The sequence below is a fragment of the Muntiacus reevesi genome, chromosome 8 (assembly GCF_963930625.1).
Source record: "Muntiacus reevesi chromosome 8, mMunRee1.1, whole genome shotgun sequence".
In the NCBI taxonomy this organism is placed as follows: Eukaryota; Metazoa; Chordata; class Mammalia; order Artiodactyla; family Cervidae; genus Muntiacus; species Muntiacus reevesi.
This window is the reverse complement of record NC_089256.1, coordinates 50,296,796-50,321,050: the sequence shown is the minus strand read 5'-3', so window position 1 is coordinate 50,321,050 and position 24,255 is coordinate 50,296,796. Positions and strand designations below refer to the sequence as shown.

The 24,255-nt window shown below is 38.6% G+C and overlaps 1 protein-coding gene across 7 annotated transcripts in view; it reads left to right on the top strand.

Moving 5' to 3' along the window:
* The first annotated feature begins 9,600 nt into the window (after nt 1–9,600).
* The window catches only part of DLG1 (discs large MAGUK scaffold protein 1), a 260,484-nt gene continuing 245,829 nt past the window's right edge, over nt 9,601–24,255 (top strand). For 6 of the 7 annotated variants that reach the window (XM_065943584.1, XM_065943583.1, XM_065943582.1 and 3 more), the window contains exons 1-3: nt 10,357–10,507; nt 10,968–11,017; nt 11,670–11,801. In XM_065943584.1, the coding sequence (XP_065799656.1) occupies nt 10,999–11,017; nt 11,670–11,801 (151 nt within the window). In that variant the 5' untranslated portion in view covers nt 10,357–10,507; nt 10,968–10,998. Of the gene's footprint in view, nt 9,680–10,356; nt 10,508–10,967; nt 11,018–11,669; nt 11,802–24,255 lie in introns of those variants that run through there. The other variant, XM_065943579.1, reaches the window with a different exon arrangement.

Genomic DNA, 24,255 nt, shown 5'->3' with positions numbered 1-24,255 from the left:
TGACTATTTGGGCATTACCCAAATGTTTGGTGACCCTTGATTCCTTACTGCTGGTGAAAACAGATGATGGGAAGTTTTTTGTACATGGGAAGGGCTCTTTGATTGGCATTCTTGAAGGGCAATAAAGTGGCCAACCTGACTTTAAAAATAGTTCTATGGAGATATAATTCACATACCATACAATTCACCCATTTAAAGTGTACAATTCCATGACTTTTGATACATTCACAGAGTTGCACATCCAACACCAAATCGATTTCAGAACAAACTCATTAACCTCAGAAAAACTCCTAACCCTTTAATGTCCTACCCCAAGTCATAGCCCTCAACCCCAGGCAACCACTAGTCTTCTTGCTATCTCTATAGATTTGCCTATTTAGGACATTTCATATAAATAAAAACATATACTATGTGGTCCTTTGTAACTAACTTCTTTAACTTAATATTTCCAAAGATTATGCTTACATCATGTAATATATACAAGTACTTTAATCCTTTTTATTGCTGAATAATAATTAGTTGTATGAATACATATTTTTTTAATCTGTCGTCTATTCATGAACTTTTAGGTTGTTTCTGCTTTTTGGCTATTATGGATATTGCTGCTAAGAATATTTGTGTACAGTTTTTGTGTGGACATATGTTTTCAATTCTCTTTGGTATATATTCAGGAGTGGAATTGTTGTGTCATATAGTAACTGTCTGTTTAACCATTTGACAAACTGCCAGATTGTTTCCTAACGTGGCTGCACCATTTTACATCCCCACCAGTAACATGTGGGTTCTGATTGCTCTGTATTCTAGGCGTGTGCTTAGTCACTCAGTCATGTCTGACTCTTTTTGAGCCCATGGACTATAGCCCACCAGGCTCCTCTGTCCATGGAATTTCCCAGTCAAGAATATTCGAGTTCTAATGAGGTTGATGAGACTGGAACCTATTATATAGAGTGAAGTAAGTCAGAAAGAAAAACACCAATACAATATATTAGCGCGTATATATGGAGTTTAGAAAGATGGTAACAATGACCCTATATGCTAGACAGCAAAAGAGACACTGAGGTAAAGAACAGTCTTTTGGACTCTGTGGGAGAAGGTGAGGGTGGGATGATTTGAGAGCCTAGCATTGAAACATGTATATTATCATATGTGAAATAGATCGCCAGTCCAGGTTCGATGCATGAGACAGGGTGCTCAGGGCTGGTGCACTGGGATGACCCTGAGGGATGGGATGGGGAGTGAGGTGGGAGGGGGGTTCAGGATGAAGAACACATGTACACCCATGGCGGATTCATGTCAATGTATGGCAAAAACCACTACAATATTGTAAAGTAATTAGCCTTCAATTAAAATAAATAAATTCTTCTAAAAAATAAAAAATAGAATACTGGAGTGGGTTGTAACCCAACAGAAGAGTGGATTTTCTTTTCCAGGGGATCTTCATGACCCAGGGATTGAACCCATGTCTCTTGCATTTCCTACCTTGTAGGCAGATTCTTTACCCACTGAGCTATCCAAGAAGCGTATCCTAGGTAGCATTTGTTATAATGATAGGTATGTCTTAACAGATGTGTCTTTTTGGTTATAGCCATCCTAGTGGGTGTGAAGTTGTATCCGATTGTGATTTTGATTTGCATTTTCCTGGTAGCTCAGACTAATATTTATTGTGAATCTCCCAACTGTATCTATTATTTTTTTCCCCTCAGGCAATTCCATTTTTGTTTTGTTTTGTCTGGAGGATATGTGTCCAGCTATGGCTCCCAGATCTAAGGGGAGGAAGTTAAGTTGGTAAGGGAATATCTCTGTGTTTAGTGTGCATATTTTCTCTCAGTCTCCTGTTTTTATTACTGTAACTCACCATCACCTTCTGCATTTAGCAACCCCAAATCTGAAACCTTTTTCTTCAGTAAATAAAACTCCTGTCTTTTGGAGTAGAAGGAGAAGGGGTCACCCATCTGAGTGTATGGAAACGTAACATCTAATATCTCCTTATGTAGGTATTTAATCATTCTCCTTTTCATCACCCCCTCCACTGCCCCACAATCCCTAGCTGCACCTCATCTTCAGTAGTATCTGGAGCCTCTATTTCCTTAGCTCTTTTAGGATACTTCAAAACAATATACCTGCTTTTTTCTAGATATAAACTTTGAATTCAATTCAATTGAATTAAAATGAATTGAATTATATTCTAGATATAAAATTTTAATTGAATTAAATTGAATTCGATTATTTAAATTGAATTCGATTGTTTAAATTGAATGTTTAATGTTTAAATGTTTAATTCAAATGTAAACTTATTTCAAATGTTTATAAAAATACAATAAACAAAGCAGATAGTCTTGTTATGTTAATCAATAGTTAACACATCACACAAACACACACACATTTTTTCCTACTTGCTTTATTTTTATTTAGTTAGTTATTTTTTACTCCCCCAACTCCTAGCTTAGGCCCTTGAATTTGACCAATTCTCCAACTACTTTCTATCTTTTTGGGGGTTACTAAGCACTCTTATTTTCATTGAATATGGAGAAACAAGTTTCTTTTTGTTCTAATATTTTCAGAGTGATTTTCTTTTTTTTTTATTCTTTTTTTTTTCAGAGTGATTTTCTAAGAGAGAAAAGAATATAGCTTTATTCTACTCCCCTGAATCCAAGCTTCTCTAAATTATCATGGTAGCATTTCTTATCCAATACCTGCTCCTTCCTTTTTCTTAAATATTTTCACCACTTTCATTAGCAATTGATAACATCGGCCTCCTTTTAATTTTTGTTTTTATAGTTATTATTTTATTGTCTCCCACCTACTTTGGGCTTAGCTTTATTTATTCATAAAGTAACTTGCAATTTGAAATGTTTTCCAACTTTCAGAATTTTTGCAGGGTTTTAGAAAAGCATATGTGGAAGTTTCCTCAACTGTAGCCCAATTTATTAACAAAAGATAATTAATCTCATTTTTTTAAAAAAAACAATCTATTGAAAGAAATTAATCTAATATAAAGGGAATTTAAATAGAAAATAATATTTAAATGATATTTTGTTGTTACTGTTCTGGTGAGCTTAAAATAAAAGGAAATAATAAAGGAATCTGGGGTTATACAACATGAGAAACAGGAAAAGGACAACTCTAGATGGTGTCATTTCCCAAAAATGAAAGACTGGCACAGAGAGCTTCTAGAAGACTATGGCAGTTTTTTTGTGCTAGAGGAGATTGGTCACTGGGACTCAATCAACGTCTCACTATGAAGAATCTTTTAGATTCTTTTGCTTATCAGAATTCTATTAGCCAAGCCACGGTTCAGAAATGAAATACAAATGATTTCCTAAAATTCCAGCAGTGTTTCTTCAAATTCCAATTAGGTTTCCTATAAAAGGATAATCCGACCAGAGGGTCCTACCCAGAGCCTTCTTTGAATAGACACTGGTAATCCTCTTGGTAGGGAGTGGGGTGAGGAGGCTGTCTCACTTAGAGATTTGACTATAATCCTAAGGATTTCAATATGGGATTCTAGAGTTTCTGTCAATACTTTGAGCTCCTCACAAGTAGAAAGGCAAATTTGGTTAAACTTAGAAATGTATTTTTAGAAAATATTACTAATTTCCCACTCCCCCTCCCTGCCCAGAGGAAGACTGATTTTTCCTGAAATGGCAGCAGCGTTCTGCTATCAGGGAGAAGCCTTTAATAATTGCGTGCTGATACTATCTGGGAGCTCTTCTGTCTTGCAAAGGAGAGGATGGCACTAGATGGTGTCCAAGGACCCTTCCAGACTGGTTGTTCCATACATCCTTGAAACCTCTCATTAATACTCAAGGATACTTTTCAGAATAAAGGAAGGAAAGAAAAAGTTACAGAGTATTTCAAATAAAACCTTTGCATTAAAAAAATCTTATTTAGTTATCATATATAATTAGGGTGTGGATACTTACTTCTTTGTGGTCAGAGGTGACATTCCTATTTCCATAAAAATTATCTTCACTGTTAAAAGCATTCAAATATATGATAAATAGGTAACAGACTAGTCAGTGCTATATTTTATCAGACTCTCTGTGTCTCTCTTCTCTCTCTTTCCCTTAGTATCTCTCTATCTTTCTAACATCTGTATCTCCAATCTGTCTCTCATACACCGGCTGCCTGTCCCAACACATACACACACACACACACACCCCACCCCCAAACCCACAGACACACACACCCATACACACACATACAGTTGTTTGCTTGTTTGTTGTTTTAGAAAAGAATCAAGTAGAGAAAATGCAACATAATTCAATAGAGTAAACAATGAACTAACCATCAGTCCCAGCTCTATTACTCACTAGCTATGGTGTCCTAGACTGGATTATTTATTTCCTTTTTCCTCAATGTCCTCCTCTGCAAAGTGGGAGGTCATAATCAATACATTTACCTCAAAGGTTGCTGTGAGACTACAATGAGTTAAATCTGTCTTTGAACACTCTATGAAGGGCTATAGCAGTACAAAAGTACACCAGTTTAAATGGGAAGCAGTTATTAGTCTGATACCAACTTAGGAACTCATTACAGCATAATATAGGAATATGAGGATGGATCATACATTAAAAAGCATGAGTTCAGTACCTAATTGTTATGGAGGTGGGCAACTGTCCACGTTTTAAAGGGAATTGATTTCAACTTGTACCTTGTGTTTCGGTAAGAATTATCTGTGCAGAAGCAGATCAGTCTTAGTACCACTAAAAATGGATGGAATGGATTTTTGATGTAGATCAGTTCAGTTCAATCACTCAGTCGAGTCCGACTCTTTGCGACCCCATGAATCACAGCATGCCAGGCCTCCCTGTCCATCACCAACTCCCAGAGTTTACTCAAACTCATGTCCATCAAGTCGGTGATGCCATCCAGCCATCTCATCCTCTGTTGTCCCCTTCTCCTCCTGTCCCCAATCCCTCCCAGCATCAGGGTTAGATAAAATGGTACAGATACCACAGCAGGGACCAAAATTTCAAGTGCTTGGAACTGTTGTCTCAAAGGTCACTTAGTCCAATCTTCTGTCCTGGGTATCTACCTGTCTCTGACAAGAAAGCCTTGCTGGATTCTTTCAGCCTCTGCTTGAAGGGGAACGCCCATCATCCTGGGGCAGTTCTTCGGAATTTTAGAGTTCTGACTGATTACATCAAGGAAAAACTTCTTGTGACCCAGTAAACTCTAATCCATTAGTTTTACTCCTGTACACTAGATACGGAATAAGCTTGTTTGAAGATTAAAGTCAAGCTCCCTAAAGTTCTCTTTTCTGAAAGAACTGACCCTAGGTTCCCCTTTGGGGTAAGGTTTCACATCCCTGACTGCTCTGGTTACTCTTTTCTTTCTAGTTGCTGGTTTGCTAGATCCCTCTTAAGTGTATTGCCAGGAAATGCCTCCTGAGCTCTTCCTGGAGGTCTAAACCAGCATGGTCACTTGTATCATTCTCAACACTGTTCCTTTTCCTGCAGCCTAAGCTGGCATGGCTGTTTTTGATAGCATCCTTTCCTTTTATTGATGACCTTGGCATGGGCAGCACACTGCCACTGCCAGAGTGAGAGCAAAAGATGCAATAGAGTCTGGCAGGACCTGGGTAATTTTACACAAGATAGGCTGAGGACCTGGCTGGGAGAAAGGACACAGAGATGTGGAGCTATAAGGGTGGCTTGGGTAGAAGGATTATTGGGAAGGGAAGGTTTAAAACTGAACAACAATCTTGTTTGACAATCAAATCTCTGACATCTCAATAGAAGAATAAAAAAAAAAAAATAGAAGAATAGTGAATTAGAACCTTTACCTGTAATCCTTTGACTCCTAAGGCTTTGAAGCTATTTCAAAGGAAAGTTAACTTGTAGCTGGAAAGTTTATATACATATATCTATATATATTCATTATTGTAATTATTTTTAATGAGGAGGTTGGAACATTAATCAGATCCTGTATTAGATCTTAGTTGATGGCAGCTGCTATCTGCATGAAGTGAGGAGAACTTCAAGGAAATAAATGTTTGGAAAAATCCAGATGCTATTGCTTTGTATGTTGTGATGATGTGGTAGCCAGACTCTAAGAGGCCCCCATTGAGTCTAACCTCCTGATATTCACTCTTTGAGACTGACCTGAGTAACAAATATGAGGCTGTGGAAATGATGGTATGTTGCTTCTGAGATTAGATTATGAAAGATGTTGTGATTGCTGCCTTACTCTTTATGAACACTTGCTCTGGAGAAAGTCAGCCACCATATCATGAAGATAATCACGCAGCCTTATAGACAGAACTGCTTGGTAAACTGAGGCCTCTTGCCAACAATCAGAGGCCATGTGGGAGTCATATATTGGAAGAGCCTCTTTAATCCGTTAAATCTTCAGATGATTGCAGCCCTGGTAAACATCTTGACTGCAATCTCTTGAGACCACAAGCCAGAACCATCCTGCTAAAGTTCTCCTGAATTTCTGATGCACAGAAAATGTGAGATAATGTTTATTACTGTTTTAGTTACTAAGCTACTGTGTTTTAAGTTACTAAGCTCTGAGGAATTTGTTTTACAGCTTTAGGTAACTAATACTGATGGATAGAAGGGAGGAATGAAGAGTAAAGGCTCTGCATTCTAGGCCTGGACTTGTCCTAGCCCCAAGGGTGAAACAGGTGTTAGTGTCATTCATTTATGTCCCCATTCTGGACACTGCTGACCACGTATGGCTAAAAGGTGACAAGAAGAAAGGGCTTCACATGCTCTTGCTTCCTCTTCTCTCTCTGCTTTCTTTTTGTTTTTAGGGAGAAGACTAGGAAGACATTGAGAACTCACACAGATTTTGTTTTTGACTTGTCAGTGGCCCCTGAGAAAACCTGCATTGGTCATTGTCCATTTGTTACTAGGCTGTGGGTCCTTGAGAGCAGGGCTTAGATCTTTATTTCTATCCCCATCATCTACCAAGTGAACATATATGAACAACAGATGAAATTAAGGGGGTAGATGAAATCTCTTCCTCTTCTAAATTCTACAGATTCCTTTCTTAGAATGGTTCCTGAAGTGGAACCACTTCACTCACAGTTCATCAATGAAGTCTTGATAACAGCAGGCATGGCATCAGTCATCTTCACTGTTAACCCTTTGCTGTGCTGTGCTTAGTTGCTCAGTCTTGTCCAACTCTTTGTGACTCGAAGAACTATAGCCTACTAGGCTCCTCTGTCCATAGGGAATCTCAAGGCAAGAATACTGGAGTGGGTTGCCATGTACACCTCCAGGGGATCTTCCTAATCCAGGGATCCAACCCAGGTCTCCCGCATTGCAGGCAGATTCTTTACCATCTGAGCCATCCAGGGGAGCCCACTATTAACCCTCCCCACCGTCTATTTCACTATTTTAAAAATCCTCCTATTTAAGCCCTTGCTTTTAAGATCTTCCTTTTACTTTTCCACCCCATTTCTTCTCTGAAATGCTGCTTTAACTGTTGCTCAAGCTCCCCTGATGCAGGAGCAAATAAAGAGATTTTTTATCAATACACCAGCAATATGCTACTCTCAAGTGTCCAAGGTCATAGTGGAAGGAATCTTGAACTGAAGCTAGGAGCATTAATTATGGGCTGCTGTCACTGATTAGTTTACATATCCTTGGGCAAGTTGCTTCCCCTCTATGGACCTCAGGTTATCTTAAACTGAGATAGTACGTCTAGATGAGCTCTTAAGTCACTGGGCTCTCAAAACAAGTTAGGATTCCAAGATGCAATCCAGAAGTGAAACCCGTATACCTCTGAGCAACTGTTTACAGTACGAAGTTCCTGGGACTTCCCTTTATTAGCCCAAGGATATTGCTTCGGTGAAAGACTATCTGGTTTACTGGGAAAAGCCTTCTAGTTTTCACAGACATGATCTTTGTGGTTCCAGTTTTGTCACTAACTCTGGGTGACCTTGAAACAGCTCAACAGAATTCTATCACCTCCACTAGAGTTGTTCACAGTGATGCTTCCCAAGGTCTACTTGACTTCACATTCCAGGATGTTTGGTTCTAGATGAGTGATCACACCATCATGATTATCTGAGTCATGAAGATCTTTTTTGTACAGTTCTGTGTATTCTCGCCACCTCTTCTTAATATCTTCTGCTTCTGTTCGGTCCATACCATTTCTGTCCTTTATTGTGCCAATCTTTGCATGACATGTTCCCTTGGTATCTCTAATTTTCTTGAAGAGATCTCTAGTCTTTCCCATTCTATTGTTTTCCTCTATTTCTTTGCATTGATCACTGAGGAAGGCTTTCTTATCTCTCCTTGCTATTCTTTGGAACTCTTCATTCAGATGGGTATATCTTTCCCTTTCTCCTTTCTTTTGCTTCTCTTCTTTTCACAGCTGTTTGTAAGGAATCACTGTACATCGTGACTGCCGCCATGAAATGCCACTTGCTCCTTGGAAGAAAAGTTATGACCAACCTAGATAGCATATTAAAAAGTAGAGACATTACTTTGCCAACAAAGCTCTGTCTAGTCAAAGCTATAGTTTTTCCAGTAGTCATGTATGATGTGAAAGTTGGGCTACAAAGAAAGCTGAGCGCAGAAGGATTGATGTTTTTGAACTGTGATGGTGGAGAAGACTCTTGCGAGTCCCTTGGACTACAAGGAGATCCAACCAGTCAATACTAAAGGAAATCGGTTATGAATATATATTGGAAGGACTGATGCTGAAGTTGAAACTCCAATACTTTGGCCACCTTCTAGGAAGAACTGACTCATTAGAAAAGACTCTCAGGCTGGGCAAGATTGAAGGCGGGATGAGAAGGGGACGACAGAGGATGAGACGGTTGGATGGCATCACCGACTCAATGGACAAGGGTTTGGGTGGACTCCGGGAGTTGGTGATGGACGGGGAGGCCTGGCGTGCTGCAGTTCATGGGGTCGCAAAGAGTCGGACACGACTGAGTGACTAAACTGAACTGGGTGATCTTAGGCAAATTCTTCTCACTGGATAAGAGCATGGAGGTTGCTGCTACACAGAAGAGGGTCGAAGACCTGGAAGTGATTTTGACAGCTTTTCCCAATTCCTTTTCCAGAACCTCGGAGGCTCAGCCCCGGAGCGGGGTCCTGGCCGGCCAGTAGTCCCTTTCCTAGGTGCAACCGAAACTTAAACTAACTTGGCTAACAGCTTCGGCTCGGTGGGCGGTAGCTACAGGTGAGTTCTTAAAGGGGCCGCCAGAGCTTGGGTAATACTTGAAGCTGTTAACTTGGCGGGAGTTGCAGGCAAGGGAGAATGAATGAGAAAACGAACGAACCAATTTTCTATTCCCTTCCTTAAATGCATTCATACTTGGAATTAATCACTTAGATTTAAAAAATTCTCTGGGAAAACCGTCAATCTCTTATCAGATTAACTAATCTCCACATTTTACCTACCTTTCTTTAATTCAATTCCTCCAAAACTTTTGCTGAGGGGCCAATAGTAACTTTTTAAAAATCAGCACCAAGTATAAGAATGCAGAGACGGCACCCATCCCCCTCGCAAACGCCTCCCTTTCCCCCCTCCCAGGCTCCGCCCTTTCCCGCCCCCGATCGTGGGTGGCTCAGGCGACACCTCCCAGAGAATGCTTTTCCAGGTTGGGGATCCACCCCCGGGGTGGATCTCTGTCCGGCTGAGTTGGAAACGACACGCGTTTAGTGAGGGTAAAGGGTGTCTCGGAATGTGTGTCCCGGATCTGGTGTAGGTGAGGTCACATTTCTCTTCCGACACTGTCACTCTTCCTCGCCTGGTGCGCTACTCGCTCAGAACCCCGGGACACACCGGTGGGCTAGGACGAGGTAAAGGCGGGCTCTTCCAGGGCGCCCCGGCCCACCTGTAGAGTCTGTGCGTCAACTCCTTTGTTCTCAGAACCACTTCGGTGGCCGCGCCTTTACGCTAGGAGGTTCACTTCGACGTTCCTCAGGTCCCCTTCTGCCGTCCCCAGCCCCCTCCTGGCCCTCCTCCCTCCTCGAACCCAAAGGTAGCAGCGCTGAGAGCCCGGGGCTCGGCGCGAGCCGCCTCCTCACTTCCCATTGGCTGAGAGCGCTGGGAAAGCGGTCACGTGGGGGCGCGGCAATCCAGATCAAGGGCCGCCATCTTGGCGGAAAGTTTGGGGGGAGAGCGGTTGGGGGCGCGGAAGGAGGCGAGGTTCCGGGGGTGTGGCGGTTAAGAGCTGAGAGGGCGAGCGGGCTAGCGGGCACCGGCGAGTGAGGAGGCGCCGGCGGCTGAGGCGGAGGAAGAGGCAACGGGGGTGCAGCCGCCGAGGGGAGCTCCTCCCCCGTTCCCTCACCCCCCTCTGCACAGCTCCGCGAGCCCCGGGTGGGGCGGGGGGACGTGGAGCGGGGCAGGGCGGGGGAGCCGGTCCGGGGCGCACCCCAGCTCCGAGCGCACGCCACTCGCAGAACTTTGTGGCGGCGCCGCAGGTGTGGGGGCCCGCGGAGGTGTGCATGTGGGGCACGAGGGCGTCGGAGAGCGGCGGCTGTCCTGTCCGGCCCTCGCTGGAGTAGCTCGGAGGAAGCCAACAAGGAATCAGGCAAGCGAGAGGAGGGGGCCCGAGCAGGGCGGGGTGATCAATCCAGTTGGTTCCTTCTCCGAGTGCTTTACGGCTGCTGGTTTAGGGGCCAAGGGTCGGAGCGCCTCTTCACCCCCCAGTAGCAGGTGGGGGGGTATGCCTTCTTATGCCGGGGGAGGGGTGGCCCCACGTCTAGCATTAAGCACCCTTTGGAGAAGGGGCAGCTTTCGAGGAGAGTTTGGCAGCTTGCTTCTGTCTGCTCTTAATTTGCAGGGGAACCCAACCTTAGGTAAAAGCTTTCTAGATTGGCACTGCAGGGTTTTGAGTCTCTCTCCTTTCACTTGGGAAAACTTTGCCAGGTGGACTTTTCAAATAGGGCTAGGAGTATTTCTATTTGAGAATTAGGAGTAAATGCTAGTTTTACCTCTATTTTGTTCTTTTCTAAATTAAGTTCTGTTTCCTTTATGTTTTGTGTTCTAAGGTGTGTGCTCTCTTCCTGATTCTGGAGAAAAATGCCGGTCCGGAAGCAAGGTGAGAGTTTACTTCGGAACTCTTGTGGGTATCCCTTGCTTTTTTCTGTTTTGTGCTTGCTGTGTTTTACAGATGTTTGTGTAACTGATGAGACAGTACAGCCTTAGCCTTACTACTTAGGGAATCTAAGCCTCAATCATTCAGAAGATGGAAACACCTAAATGTTTGTCAAACTTTTTTCCCTTGACATCTCTGGACTGGAGAGGCAATTAACTTTTTTCCCCTCTGAAATGTCTGTTTTAAAAAGTTTGTGTTGGCGTTTTAATATTTTATCATTCTTAGTAAACCCTTTCGTGAACGAATGTGGAATACTGGCTAAGAACTACTAGTTTTGAAAGAATACTTGAATTATAATGACGGATTGTAGTAATCGGTGTTTGTATATCAGATCAACTGAAACTGTTACTAACACTGATTAAATGATCACTAGAACACATTGGTTACAAACTACTCACCTTGTTTTATTGTGACATAATGAACATTTTTGGAATCATTCCTAAGGATTATTTATGTGTACAGGAATACAGTAGTGTGAATTGACTTGGAGGTTTGGAGAATTGTTTAGGTATCTTGCAGTCATTTGCTGCATAGCTAGTTTGTAGTACTTCCTTATAAATATATAATTTTAATCAAACTTTTTTTTTCTTTTCAGATACCCAGAGAGCACTGCACCTTTTGGAAGATTATCGTTCCAGACTAAGCCAAACGGAAGACAGACAGCTCAGAAGTTCCATAGAACGGGTTATTAACATATTCCAGAGCAACCTCTTTCAGGCTTTAATAGGTGGGAATTAAAACTTTATTTGTGACCATTATGTGTCAGCTGGGCTTAATGCTTCTCTGAATTCACTTATTTTAAACTTAAGAGAGTGATATACTTGGTTCTCGGTGAGGCATGCAGTTCCTCGAACATCCAGTGAATTGTGTATTTTGATACTTAGGTCAATATCTTTTCCAAAAATATTTAATAATCAAAAAAACTTTCAGTATGATTATTTCAATGGTCTTTGATAACAAAGTGTAATATCCTAGCATTAAAAAATGAAGAGGTTGCAAAAAGTAATGACTGACTAACTGTTAGCTTGTTTCTTTGTTGGTTTTGTTATTTCTCTGGAATATCTGAAAATGTTTGAAGAGTTCTGTGTTTAAGAACATTCATTCTCTTAATTTAGACCTCTGTTTAAACTTGGCATTTGTAGAGTTAGAGTTTTAGACTTGAAAAATGATCTTACAGATAATCTTGGTCTAACTTATTTTACAGACAAGAATATTGAAACAGAGTTTTATTCTTAACTGTAACTTAAATTTGATGTGGTTCATTGTTTTAAAGGAGAACTGAACAAGGGTGCTGAGTTCTACTCCTGACAGTGCTGTTGATTGAATGAGATGGTATAAATCATATAATCTTTTCTAGGTCACTGCATTAGCTGTAGCATGTGGATGCAGTGGAACAGTGGCTTTTAACCTTTTTCCTAAAAAGTAGCTAGATTCTTTCTTAAAGCAAAATCTTATATTTTGTACACAATTCATGGTATATAAAACAAGATGATCTGTTCTGGCCCTTTTCTCTAGGTACCTTAAAAAGTGTACAAACCACTGAACTGTAAAAATTGTCCCTTTCAATTCTAAGAATAAAATGCATTTTTATTAATCATTGACTATATAACATATTAAAATAAGACATTTCATTGCATTATATTTTTTCCCTCAGTAGTTACAGCCTTATATCTATGTATTGATGGAGTAACTTTTGATGTGATATGAGGTTAATGTAGCCTATCCTATCCTACTTTCAAGTTAATGTATTCTATCAAATAGCTTATTGGTAAATTGATACTCTACTAAATTAGTTTTAGAATTAAAACGTTAAAAAAGATCACTCAGTACACTTAAATATAATTTAGCATTATTATAAACTTTTGAAAACATACACAACAACAGAGAGAACAGTATAATGAACTTTTATATGTCTGTCACTCATGTTTAAAAATGACCCGTATTTTGCTTATTTTGTTCAAACAGATGGACATTTACTCCATTTGAATTTCTAAGTTCTGAGGTTTAAGGTCCAAATGGATCAAATTGGATTCCTCTGAAAAAACAACAGAGGAAGGGAAAATCATTTCTAGTTATTTTCTAAATCACTATTAAACCTAGGAATATTTTATTTAATAGGCTCACTGTTTAGGAAAAAGTAGTATGACTTGCATGTCTTATTTTACATGTAATTCATAGATAGATGGAGTCCTCTGTGTGGAGTCCATGACTTAAGAAAATTAAATGATTAGTGAAGTAGTCAACCAGAACCAACACTTAGATTGAGATGGGAAGTAGATTTGCAATGTTGATGGGGATTTTTTTAAAAAATATATTCTGCCTCCCCTATTTTGAATGTGTTTATTCTTATGCATAATTGAATTCTGATAGTTAGTTTTCTAATTGTAACTTACAGTTGTAAATATTTGTCCTGAGTGATTTTATTGGAAGTGAATTTAAGCTTTGCTGTTTAGGTTTACTTATATTTAAGGTCGTATAGAATATAGTATCAGATTTTGGTGTAAGGAAAGTAATACATTTTAGGAATTTTGAAACAAGTAAATTTAGTAGATGGTTTTTTGTGTGTTTATACTGTAATTGAATTGTTGACACTACTGAAGTAATAAATGCAGTTGTTGGTACATGCTTAAGTTGGATTAATTAATTTTTGAAAATTTTTAGGCCAGTAAGATTTTCTTCCCTTTGCATCTGTACCACTGTTTTTGAAACACTGTGATAGTTTTTAAACTTGTAAATTTCCCTAAGTTAAACTAGAGTCCATTGTGTTTATAGTATGTACTGAAAAATTCTGTGTTAACTTTTTTCCTTTAGTAGGTAGTACTTCATCTTCTGAGATGATACTTGTGAATCATTGAATTAAAGGAGACCTAGGGTCTTGACCATTAATTGTTTCTTTTTTTCTTTCTTTCTTTCTTTCTTTTTTTTTTTTTGACTATTAATTGTTGAAAATCATATGGGGCTTAGGTTTTTGACTTTAAGAGTTTGGGAATCACTTCCTTAGGCTATAGTGAATTACTTAGTTACTACTTGGACTTGGAGTCTACAATAGTTATTTATTGAGTGATTCTTGAATTGGTAGTTTGTATCCACTGTTTTCATGCATTTAAAACAACTCTGTGCAAGGACCTAAGTTGTTATGTTATCCCCCCCCCCACCCCCCACCCCGTAATTGATATATTATTAAGGTTAGGTTTCTGGCACCTTGAAGGGCTTCCTTGGTGGCTCAACAGTAAAGAATTCACCTGCAATGCAGGAGACACGGGTTCAATCCCTGGGTTGGGAAGATTCCCTGGAGAAAGAGATGGCAACCTACTCCAGTATTCTTACCTGAGAAATCCCATGAAGAGAGGACCCTGGTAGACTAGGCCATGGGGTCGCAAGAGTTGGACACAACTTAGCAACTAGACCACCACCACTTTGTTGTTATTCAGAGGAATAAGCATGCACATACTGCGGTATATCTGTTCTAAGATACCAATTTTAAAAAACTAACATCTCTGAACCTGGGATGAATTTAATATTGGATATGTATTGGCATTGGTTTTACATTCTTAGTGGCATGTGAAATAATGGTGCATTTTATAGTTGATAGTATCAGTATCAGTAACCTCAATTCAATGAAATATGGTAATCATTGTTCTTGCTTTGAGGCTTGGTAGTACTATCCTTGAAGGATGGTTTGTAGATTTTAAAATTATTGAAAGTAGAAGATTTTTATTAACTTCTGAGTTTTAGCTAAGTTGTTTCTTTAGAGGTGAGTATTTAAATTATAGTTTTAAAAAAGTCTGTGAACTATGTATTTAAAAAACATTTATTCCCCAAACATCTGGTGATTATTTTTGTATAAATGGGAAATAAAGTCCACCTGATGTTAATTCCTAAATTAGGTGAGAGCAAGTTGAAAACTTAATATATTTGATTTTGTAGTCTCATTTTCTGTACTTCTAGTTGAAAATTTTGTGAGTAAAATATATTGGATATGGTTTGATGACAGTCAGCTGTTCAGGTCCATAGTGGTTTGCGGTGATCTCTTATTCTCAGGTTTGTCTGGTATCAGAGAGGATCTCGGTAGTCCTCAAAGATTTTGTACCAGTCTAGACCTCTGGGTTTACTTATGGGACCAGAGAACTCATCTACCTTCCTTGTGCACAGGAGAAAAACCTGGGCTCAAGATCAGACTGGCTTTGGAGACTTTAGTAAGTTGTGTCACATGATTTGTATATTATGTCTGTGATAAATAGCAGTCTTATTTTAAAGCACTCTTTTATTCAAATTCTGCACATATTTCAAAATGAAGATGGATTATGCAATGAAACTGTCCATATCTGAGATTTTTAGCTTCAAATTTGTTTACTGCTACTTTATTAACTTTCACTTGCCCTTGTAAACATAGTGAAGGACATTTAAATTTGGAGATACTGAGTTTCAAGTGTGACTCCTTTTTTATTTTAATTGTAAAAAAAAAAAACCCTAAAATCTATCACCTTAACCATTTTTAAATGTGTTGGTTAGCATGTTAAGTATATTCATATTGCTCTGAAACAACTCAGAACTTCTTCATCTTACAAAACTAAAACTCAATATGTATTAAGCAACAGCTCCCCTTTTCTTCCTCTCTCCCGCCCTTGGTAACCACCATTCTACTTTCTGTCTCTGATTTTGGCTACTGTAAATACCTCATATAGGGAAATCATAAAGTATTTGTCTTTTTGTGACAGGTTTATTTTACTTAGCATAATGTTCTCAAAGTTCATTCATGTTGTAGCATGTGATAGGATTTCTTTCCTTATTAAGGCTGAATAATAGTGAGTGGTGGGGGGTGGCATTGTGTGTGTGTAAATGTGTGTGTGTGTATAAATGTGTGTGTGTCAGATTTTTGCTTATCCATTGATCCTTGGATAGGTGTTTGCATTGTTTTACCTCTTGACTGTTGTGAACAGTGTAACTGTGTGAGTATGCAAGCATCTCTTTGAGAATCTACTTTCAGTTCTTTTGAGTGTACATGTGAAAGTGGCATTGTAGGATCATATGATAGAAAATTTTTAATTTTTCCAAGGAACCACCATAATGTTTTTCATAGAAATTGCACCTTTTTATAATCCCAATAATACCACACAAGGGTTCCAGTTTCTCCCTACTTTGTCAACACTTGATATTTTCAGGTTTTTTGATAGTAGCCATCCTAATGGATGTGATAATGTGATTACTTTTTAAGAATGTAAAAAGTAATAATGGCTAATATTTATTAAACACTTTCTATGTGCTGATAAAAATATCTCCTTTAGTCATAATAATTCTGTGAGGTGTATATTCACCTATGAGGTGATTATACCATTTTATAGATTAGGAAAAAGAGGAGATGGGTGGTTATGTAGCTTGCCCAAGAATTCTCAGATAGTCAACTGTGGAGCCAGAAACTGGACTCAGCTAATCTGATCCAGAGTCTCTCTTCACCTTCAACCATTAGGGTGGTCTTTTTCATAAGTTTAATACTATTATGTGATAAAGAACATTGACAACAGGTATGTTTAACATAGATGTTGCTTTGTAGGTCAATGTTTTTAAAACATTGTTTTTAAGTTTTTACTTTAAAGGAGAATGTTTATAATGATGGAATTTACATATTTTGAAAAGTGTATTCAGTAATCAAAGTTTGCAAATTTCCAGCTATAATGGTAAAATGTCAGAGTTCCTTAGATGTTTTGCTTATTATTGGTCTCAGTGATATAATATGTTAATGTATTGTTAACTTTGAGGAAGGAAAACAATTATAACAGAATATGGATCAGACTATTGGCTACAACTTGATGGAATTGGAGGAAAATTTTATTAACTTTCTTGTTGGTGGTTTTGATTGAATTGGGTTGTTACTTATTTGTTATGCTTGCTTTGAGGCAATACTTTGAAAAAACAGAAGCTGGTTGAATTCTCTTTAGAACCTTGCAATCACAGAGCTGTAAAAGCATCTTTAAATATTTCTTCTAGCCCTGGTTATTTTATCTATGTAGGGACAGTTTTTTTTCCTATTAAAAATTTCCTTTTCCAATAATTTTTCTGATATACTATCCAGGTATTGCATTTAGTTGTCAAGTTTCTCTGTTGTTGCTGTTCAGTTGCTGAGTCGTGTCCAACTCGTTGTGACCCCATGGACTGCAGCACGCCAGGGTTCCCTGTCCTTCCTGTCCCCTGTTCTTCACCATCTCCCAGAGCTTGCTGAAACTCACTGTCCATTCAGTCAGTGATGCCACCAACCATCTTGTCCTCTGTTGTCCCCTTCTCCTGCCTTTAGCCCTTCCCAGCATCAGGGTCTTTTTTGATGATCCAGTTCTTCACATCAGTTGGCTAGAGTACTGGAGCTTCAGCTTCAGCGTCAGTCCTTCTAATGAATATTCAGGGTTGATTTCTTTTAAGATTGACTGGTTTGGTCTCCCTGAAGTCCAAGGGCCTCTCAAGAGTCTTCTCCAACACCACAGTTCAAAAGCATCAATTCTTCGATGCTCAGCCTTCTTTCTGGTCCAACTCTCACATCCATACATGAATACTGGAAAAACCATAGCTTTGACTGGATGGACCTTTGTTGGCAAAGTAATGTCTCTGCTTTTTAATATGCTGTCTAGGTTGGTCATAGCTTTTCTCCCAAGGAGCAAGCGTTTTTTAATTTCATGGCTGCAGTCACCATCTGCAGTGATTTTGGAGCCCCCCCAAAATAAAGTCTTTCACTGTTTCCACTGTTTCCCCATCTGTTTGCCATGAAGTGATGGGACCAGATGCCATGATCTTAGTTTTTTGAATGTTTGAGTTTTAAACCAGCTTTTTCAGTCTCCTCTTTCACCTTTATCCAGAGGTCCTTTAGTTCTTCTTTGCTTTCTGTCATAAGGGTGGTGTCATCTGCATATCTGAGTTTATTGATGTTTCTCCCAGCAGTTTTGATTCCAGTTTGTGCTTCATCCAGCCTGGCATTTTGCGTAATGTACTCTGCATATAAGTTAAATAAGCAGGGTCAAAATATACAGCCTTGACATACTCCTTTCCCAATTTTGGGGCTTCCCTGGTGGCTCAGATGGTAAAGCATCTGCCTGCAATGCAGGAGACCTGGGTTTGATCCCTGCCTCGGGAAGATCCCCTGAAGAAGGAAATGGCAACCCACTCCAGTACTCTTGCCTGGAAAATCCCATGGACGGAGGAGCCTGGTAGGCAACAGTCCATGTGGTCACGAGTAGGACACGACTGAGTGACTTCACTTTCACTTTCCCAATTTTGAATCAGTCAGTTGTTCCATGTTCGGTTCTAACTGTTGCTTCTTGACCTGCATACAGGCTTCTCAGGAGACAGGTAAGGTGGTCTGGTATTCCCATTTCTTGAAGAATTTTCCACAGTCTGTGTGATCCACACAGTCAAAGGCTTTAGTGTAATCAATGAAGCAGAAGTAGATGATTTTCTGGAATTCTCTTGCATTTTCTAAGATCAGCAGATGTTGGCAATTTGATCTCTGGTTCCCCTTTAGTCTTCTTTAATCTGTGCACATTTCCACAGCTTTTATGACATTAATGTATTTGAAGATAGTTCCCCCTGCTCTTATTTTTTTTTATATAAAGTTTCCTGTTGTAAGTTTGCTAATATTTACTTGTGAATAAACTCAGGTTATGTATTCTCTATGTTTCTGTACATCCAGAGGTACCTGATGTCTTCTGCCCTTCATTTAATGTTAATTTTAATCACCCAGGTATTGTCTGATTGCTCTAGTCTGTAGTTACTTTTTTCCCCTTTATAGTTTATAAGCAGTATATGGGGGAGACGCTTTAACATGTTGTAGTCCCCCTGCTCTTCAGAGACATTTCCATCTAGACCTAGCATCCACTGATGATGCTTGCCTGAATCAGTTTTTACTGTGTTGAAAATGACAGCTGAAAGATTGTAGTAGTGTGTGTGTTTTTTTTTTAATACAGCAGCACTTTTCTATAGTTTCTAATTAACACTTGGCATTTTACTGTAATTAAAAGCACTCCTCTCCCATTTATCTATCTACCTAGCTATCATATTTCTTTCATTGGTTGATCATTTATTATCATCCATAATGGTGTTCAGATTGTCTCAGATTTACCTAGTATAAGGCTTCTCTAGCTTGGTTGGAATGTTTTTATGGCATTCCCTCATTTTTTTTTAAGCACATTTTCGTAGTTTTTGGCATAACAAGGTGTTCTAGGTTCATGTTGTGCATAACCTGCCCCAGCCTTAGAATCAACCATTTTTTTGAGAAGTTCTGCTTCCTTTTGATACATACCTTGTTTTAAGGAATATACTATGACTGTTAGTCATATCATATTTAAAGTGTTGGAATAATTTATTTTGGATACTGGCTTGACCTTTTTTCTCTTTCTAGTGTGTGAAACAACAAATTATAATACATAGTTTAAAATTTTATGTACTTCTTTGGGAATCAAAATGATTTTTTAAATGTATGTTGGTTTAGTCAAAAGCAGAGTAATCTGTGCCTGAGTAGGTTTGAATATTGTGTATTTTAGTTTACAAAAACAAGTACTTGCTTTTAATCAATTAACTGGTAAAATTTTTCTCTCTGAAATGATTAGATTGTGTTTCCTTGTACATTAGCTGTCTAGTTGTCTTTTCTCTAACCCTCCAGAGTGGAATTTATAAACATTTACGGTCGGCTACATGTACTTTATATAAAATAAGCAAGAAAATTCTTACAACAGAGATAACCTACTTCTTCCATAGGATAAAGATCCTTCTAGAATGTTATTCTTGTGTATATATACACTTTTTCATTTTGCAAAACAAAGTCCTGTTTACAAATTTTGTGTGTAGAACATGGTGCTCAGTTTCGGCTAACATTTTGTGACCCCCATGGACTGTAGCCCACCAGGCTCCTCTGTCCATGGAAATTCCAGTATTCTTTCTTTTATCACCTGTGGTTTTGGTGAAATTCTCCAGGCAAGAATACTGGAGTGGGTTGCCATTTCCTCCACCAGGGATCTTCTCAACCCAGGAATTGAACGCTGGTCTCCTGCATTGGCAGGCGGATTCTTTCCCACTTGAGCCACCTGGGAAACTCCAAATAAAACATGGTATAATTGATTCTCCAATTCAGTGGGAATTGATACTTAAAATTGTTATATAAAATGAAAAATATCATCAGATTAAAATTATCCTTAAAAATTCTTCAGGAATTGTGTCTCATTAACTACAGTTCTGTTTTTCTTTCTAGTGGAGAGAAATCATTTCTTCAGTTGGGCAGCAGATGAAGTAGTTGACTTGTGTTTAAATGACCTTTAGTATTCAGTTAAATTCAGTTCAGTCACTCAGTCATGTCCGACTCTTTGCGACCCCGTGAACCGCAGCACGCCAGGCCTCCCTGTCCATCACCAACTCCCGGAGTTTACCCAAACCCATGTTCATCAAATCGATGATGCCATCCAACCATCTCATCCTTTGTCGTCCCCTTCTCCTCCTGCCCTCAATCCTTCCCAACATTAGGGTCTTTTCAAGTGAGTCATCTCTTTGCATCAGGTGGCCAAAGTATTGGAGTTTCAGCTTCAACATCAGTCCTTCCAGTGAACACCCAGGACTGATCTCCTTTAGGATGGACTGGTTGGCTCTCTTTGCAAAGCGCATAATTCTAGAATCACATTCAGCACAGTGAAATATAGAGAGATGCTATGATAATGGAGACTACCTGAGGGAACAGTCTTCTCTTCTCAGTTTTTATTTGCTGACAATTTGCTTACTGGATTAATAGGAAGAATTTCCCTATATTTGGTGGAAAGAGGTGCTGTGGTTGAATTTGCCTAAGTGTATATTGTGTGACTTCTCTGTGCTGTACATTTTAACTGTTTTTATCCCACAAAATTTATCTTTATGTGCCTTTCATATCAATGGGTTGTGCTGTTTAAAGACTGTTGCACTGTATAGATTTTTTTTTTGTAGTTTTACTAATAATTTCCCAGGAGCATTTAGATATATAATTTTTCTGAATTATAGATAACATTGCTTTTGTATATGTTCTTTGTCCTGTATCCTTGATTATATTCTTTGGATGAGTTCCTAGAATTGAACTGCTTGGTAAAGGGGATATGCAATTTAAAAAGGCTTTTGATGTGATTTTTTTTTTGTTTAATTGCTGTCAAAAATGTTATATTAATTTAATTTTTTAGATATGTGGAAGAATGACAAATTTACTATCCCTAAGCACATCAAAGTGTTATCTTTTTAGTATTTTCTATTCTGATATGTAGAAGACATCTATAGTCATTTTGATGTTTTATTTTGTATTATTTTGAATAAATAACCAACGATGTAAGAATTTTCTTATATCGTTGTTAATTTCTGTGATTTATTTGTTCATGTCATGTGCCCCTCACCAGTCTTTTTTTCCATTTTTTTTCTTAGAGGTATAAAATGTCCATTCGCGATATTAATGCTACCTGCCTTTGCAAGTTGCATTTGTTTTTAATGCATTGTCATTTGTTTTTAAGCTAATTTTTAAAAAATTACCCTTGGTATTATGCTTAGACTTTATTGTCCCTAAGATTATAAAAATATTTACTATATTCAAATTCTGTCATGGCTTCTTTTTTCAACATTTAAAATTTTAATACATTTGTAAATTATTTTGAAATGAAGTATGAGATTGCTTGTTTTTAATATACATTTGTTATTTATTATGCTCCCTTAAACATTTAAAAAATTATTAGACTTTTTCATCTTTTTTTTTTTAGGATTTTTTTTTCCAGCATTTTTAGGTTTATAGAAAAATTGAGTGGAAAGCACAGTTTCCATATCCTTACCACTGCACACTCCCATTTCTCATATTATTGACATTTTTATTAGTGTGGTATATTTGTTGCAGTTGATAAGCCAGTATTAAATTAACTAAAGTCCATAGTTTACATTAAGATTCGCTCTTTGTGTCAATACATTGATAAACTTGACATACACATTTGTTGCTTTGACAAATGTGTTCACTGTTACAGTATCATACAGGATAGTTTCACTCCCCTATAAATCTGTGTTCCACCTATTGGTCCCTCTATCCCTCTCACCAAACCCCTGGCAACCACTGATCTTTCTGCTGTCTCTTGCTCCACCTGTTCTTCTCTTTCTCCCTCCTTCTAAATCCCTGGGAACCAGTTATCTTTTTATTGTCTGTGTAGTTATGCCTTTTCCAGAATGTTATATAGTTAAAATCTCAAGTGTGTGGCCTTTTCGTATTGATTTCTTTCACGTAGCAATATATATTTTGCTTATCAAAGATAAGGTTTCTCCATGTCTTTTCATGACTTGATAGCTCATATCTATTTTAAGTTTTTAAAGACTTTATTTTTTAGAGCAATTTTAGATTCATAGCAAAATTGAGAAGAAGGTACCTGCTCTCTTACATGCATAGGCTCTCTCATATTTGGCATTTCCCATGAGAATGGTGTATTTGTCACAGTTGATGAACCTGCACAAGAGCATTATTATCACCCAGAGTCCATAGTTTGATCTTAGTTTTCACTCTTGGATTTGTACATTCTGTAGGTTTGGACAAATGTGTGATGACCTGTGTCTACCATTGTAGATAGATACTTATATATATTCACGACACTATACAGAATAGTTTTACTGTCCTAAAATTCCTCTGTACTCTGCCTATTCACCTCTCTCATCTCCAACCCCTGGCAATCACTGGTCTTTTTACTCTCTGTATCGTTCTGTGTTTTCCAGAATGGTATATAGTTGGAATCACACAGCCTTTTCATATTGGCTTCTTTCACTTTGTAGTATACATTTAAGGTTCCTCCACATACATGAGTGTTTTTTGTTGTTGTTTTTAATTTTTTAAGTGTTGAATGATATTCTGTTGTCTGGATGTACTGCAGTTTTTTCATTCACCTATCAAAGGATGTTTGGGTTGCTTCCAGTTTTTGGCAGTCATGAATAAAGTTGTTATAAACATCTATGTGCAGGTTTTCCTGTGGACATAAGTTTTCATCTCATTTGGGTAAATACTGAGGAACATGATTGCTGGATTATGTGGTAAGAGTGTGTTTAGTTTTGTAAGAAACCACCAAACAGCTTTCCAAAGTGGCTTTATCATTTTGTATCCCTGCTCGTAGTGAATGAGAATTCCTGTTGTTTTATTTTTTGCCAACAGTAGTTGTTGTCAGTGTTCTGTATTTTGGCCTTTCTAATAGATGTACAGTGATACCTTGTTTTAATGTGCATATCCCTGATGATAATATGGTGTGATATCTTTTCATATGCCTGTTTGCCATCTGTCTGTCTTCTTTGCCAAAGTATTTGTTAAGGTTTATTTTTTGTTATTTTTTTTTTTTTAATTTTTTTTTATTTTTTTAAATATTATTTTATTAGTTGGAGGCCAATCACTTTACAACATTTCAGTGGGTTTTGTCATACATTGATATGGATCAGCCATATAGTTACACGTATTCCCCATCCCGATCCCCCCTCCCACCTCCCTCCCCGCCCGACTCCTCAGGGTCCTCCCAGTGCACCAGGCCCGAGCACCTGACTCATGTATCCCACCTGGGCTGGTGGTCCGTTTCACCATAGATAGTATACATGCTGTTCTTTCAAAACATCCCACCCTCACGTTCTCCCCCAGAGTTCAAAAGTCTGTTCTGTACTTCTGTGTCTCTTTTTCTGTTTTGCATATAGGGTTATCGCCACCATCTGTCTAAATTCCGTATATATGTGTTAGTATACTGTAATGTTCTTTATCTTTCTGGCTTACTTCACTCTGTATAATGGGCTCCAGTTTCATCCATCTCATTAGAACTGATTCAAATGAATTCTTTTTAACGGCTGAGTAATAAGGTTTATTTTTTAAAAATACTTATTTATTTGGCTGCTCCAGGTGTTAGGTGTGGCATGTGGGATCTCCAGTATTCATTGTGGCAGGAGCTATCTTTAGTTATGGCATGTGGGATCTTTCAGTTGTGGCATGCAAATTCCATGCCATGTTGCAGCTTATGATGTTTAGTTCCTTGACCAGGGATTGAACCTAGCCCCCTGCATTGACAACCCACTCCAGTATTCTTACCTGAAAAATTCCATGGATAGAGGAGCCTGGTGGGCTACAGTCCATAGGGTTGCAAAGAGTTGGACACAGCTGAGCATGCATGCATGCACCCCTCCATTGGGAGCTGGGAGTCTTAGCC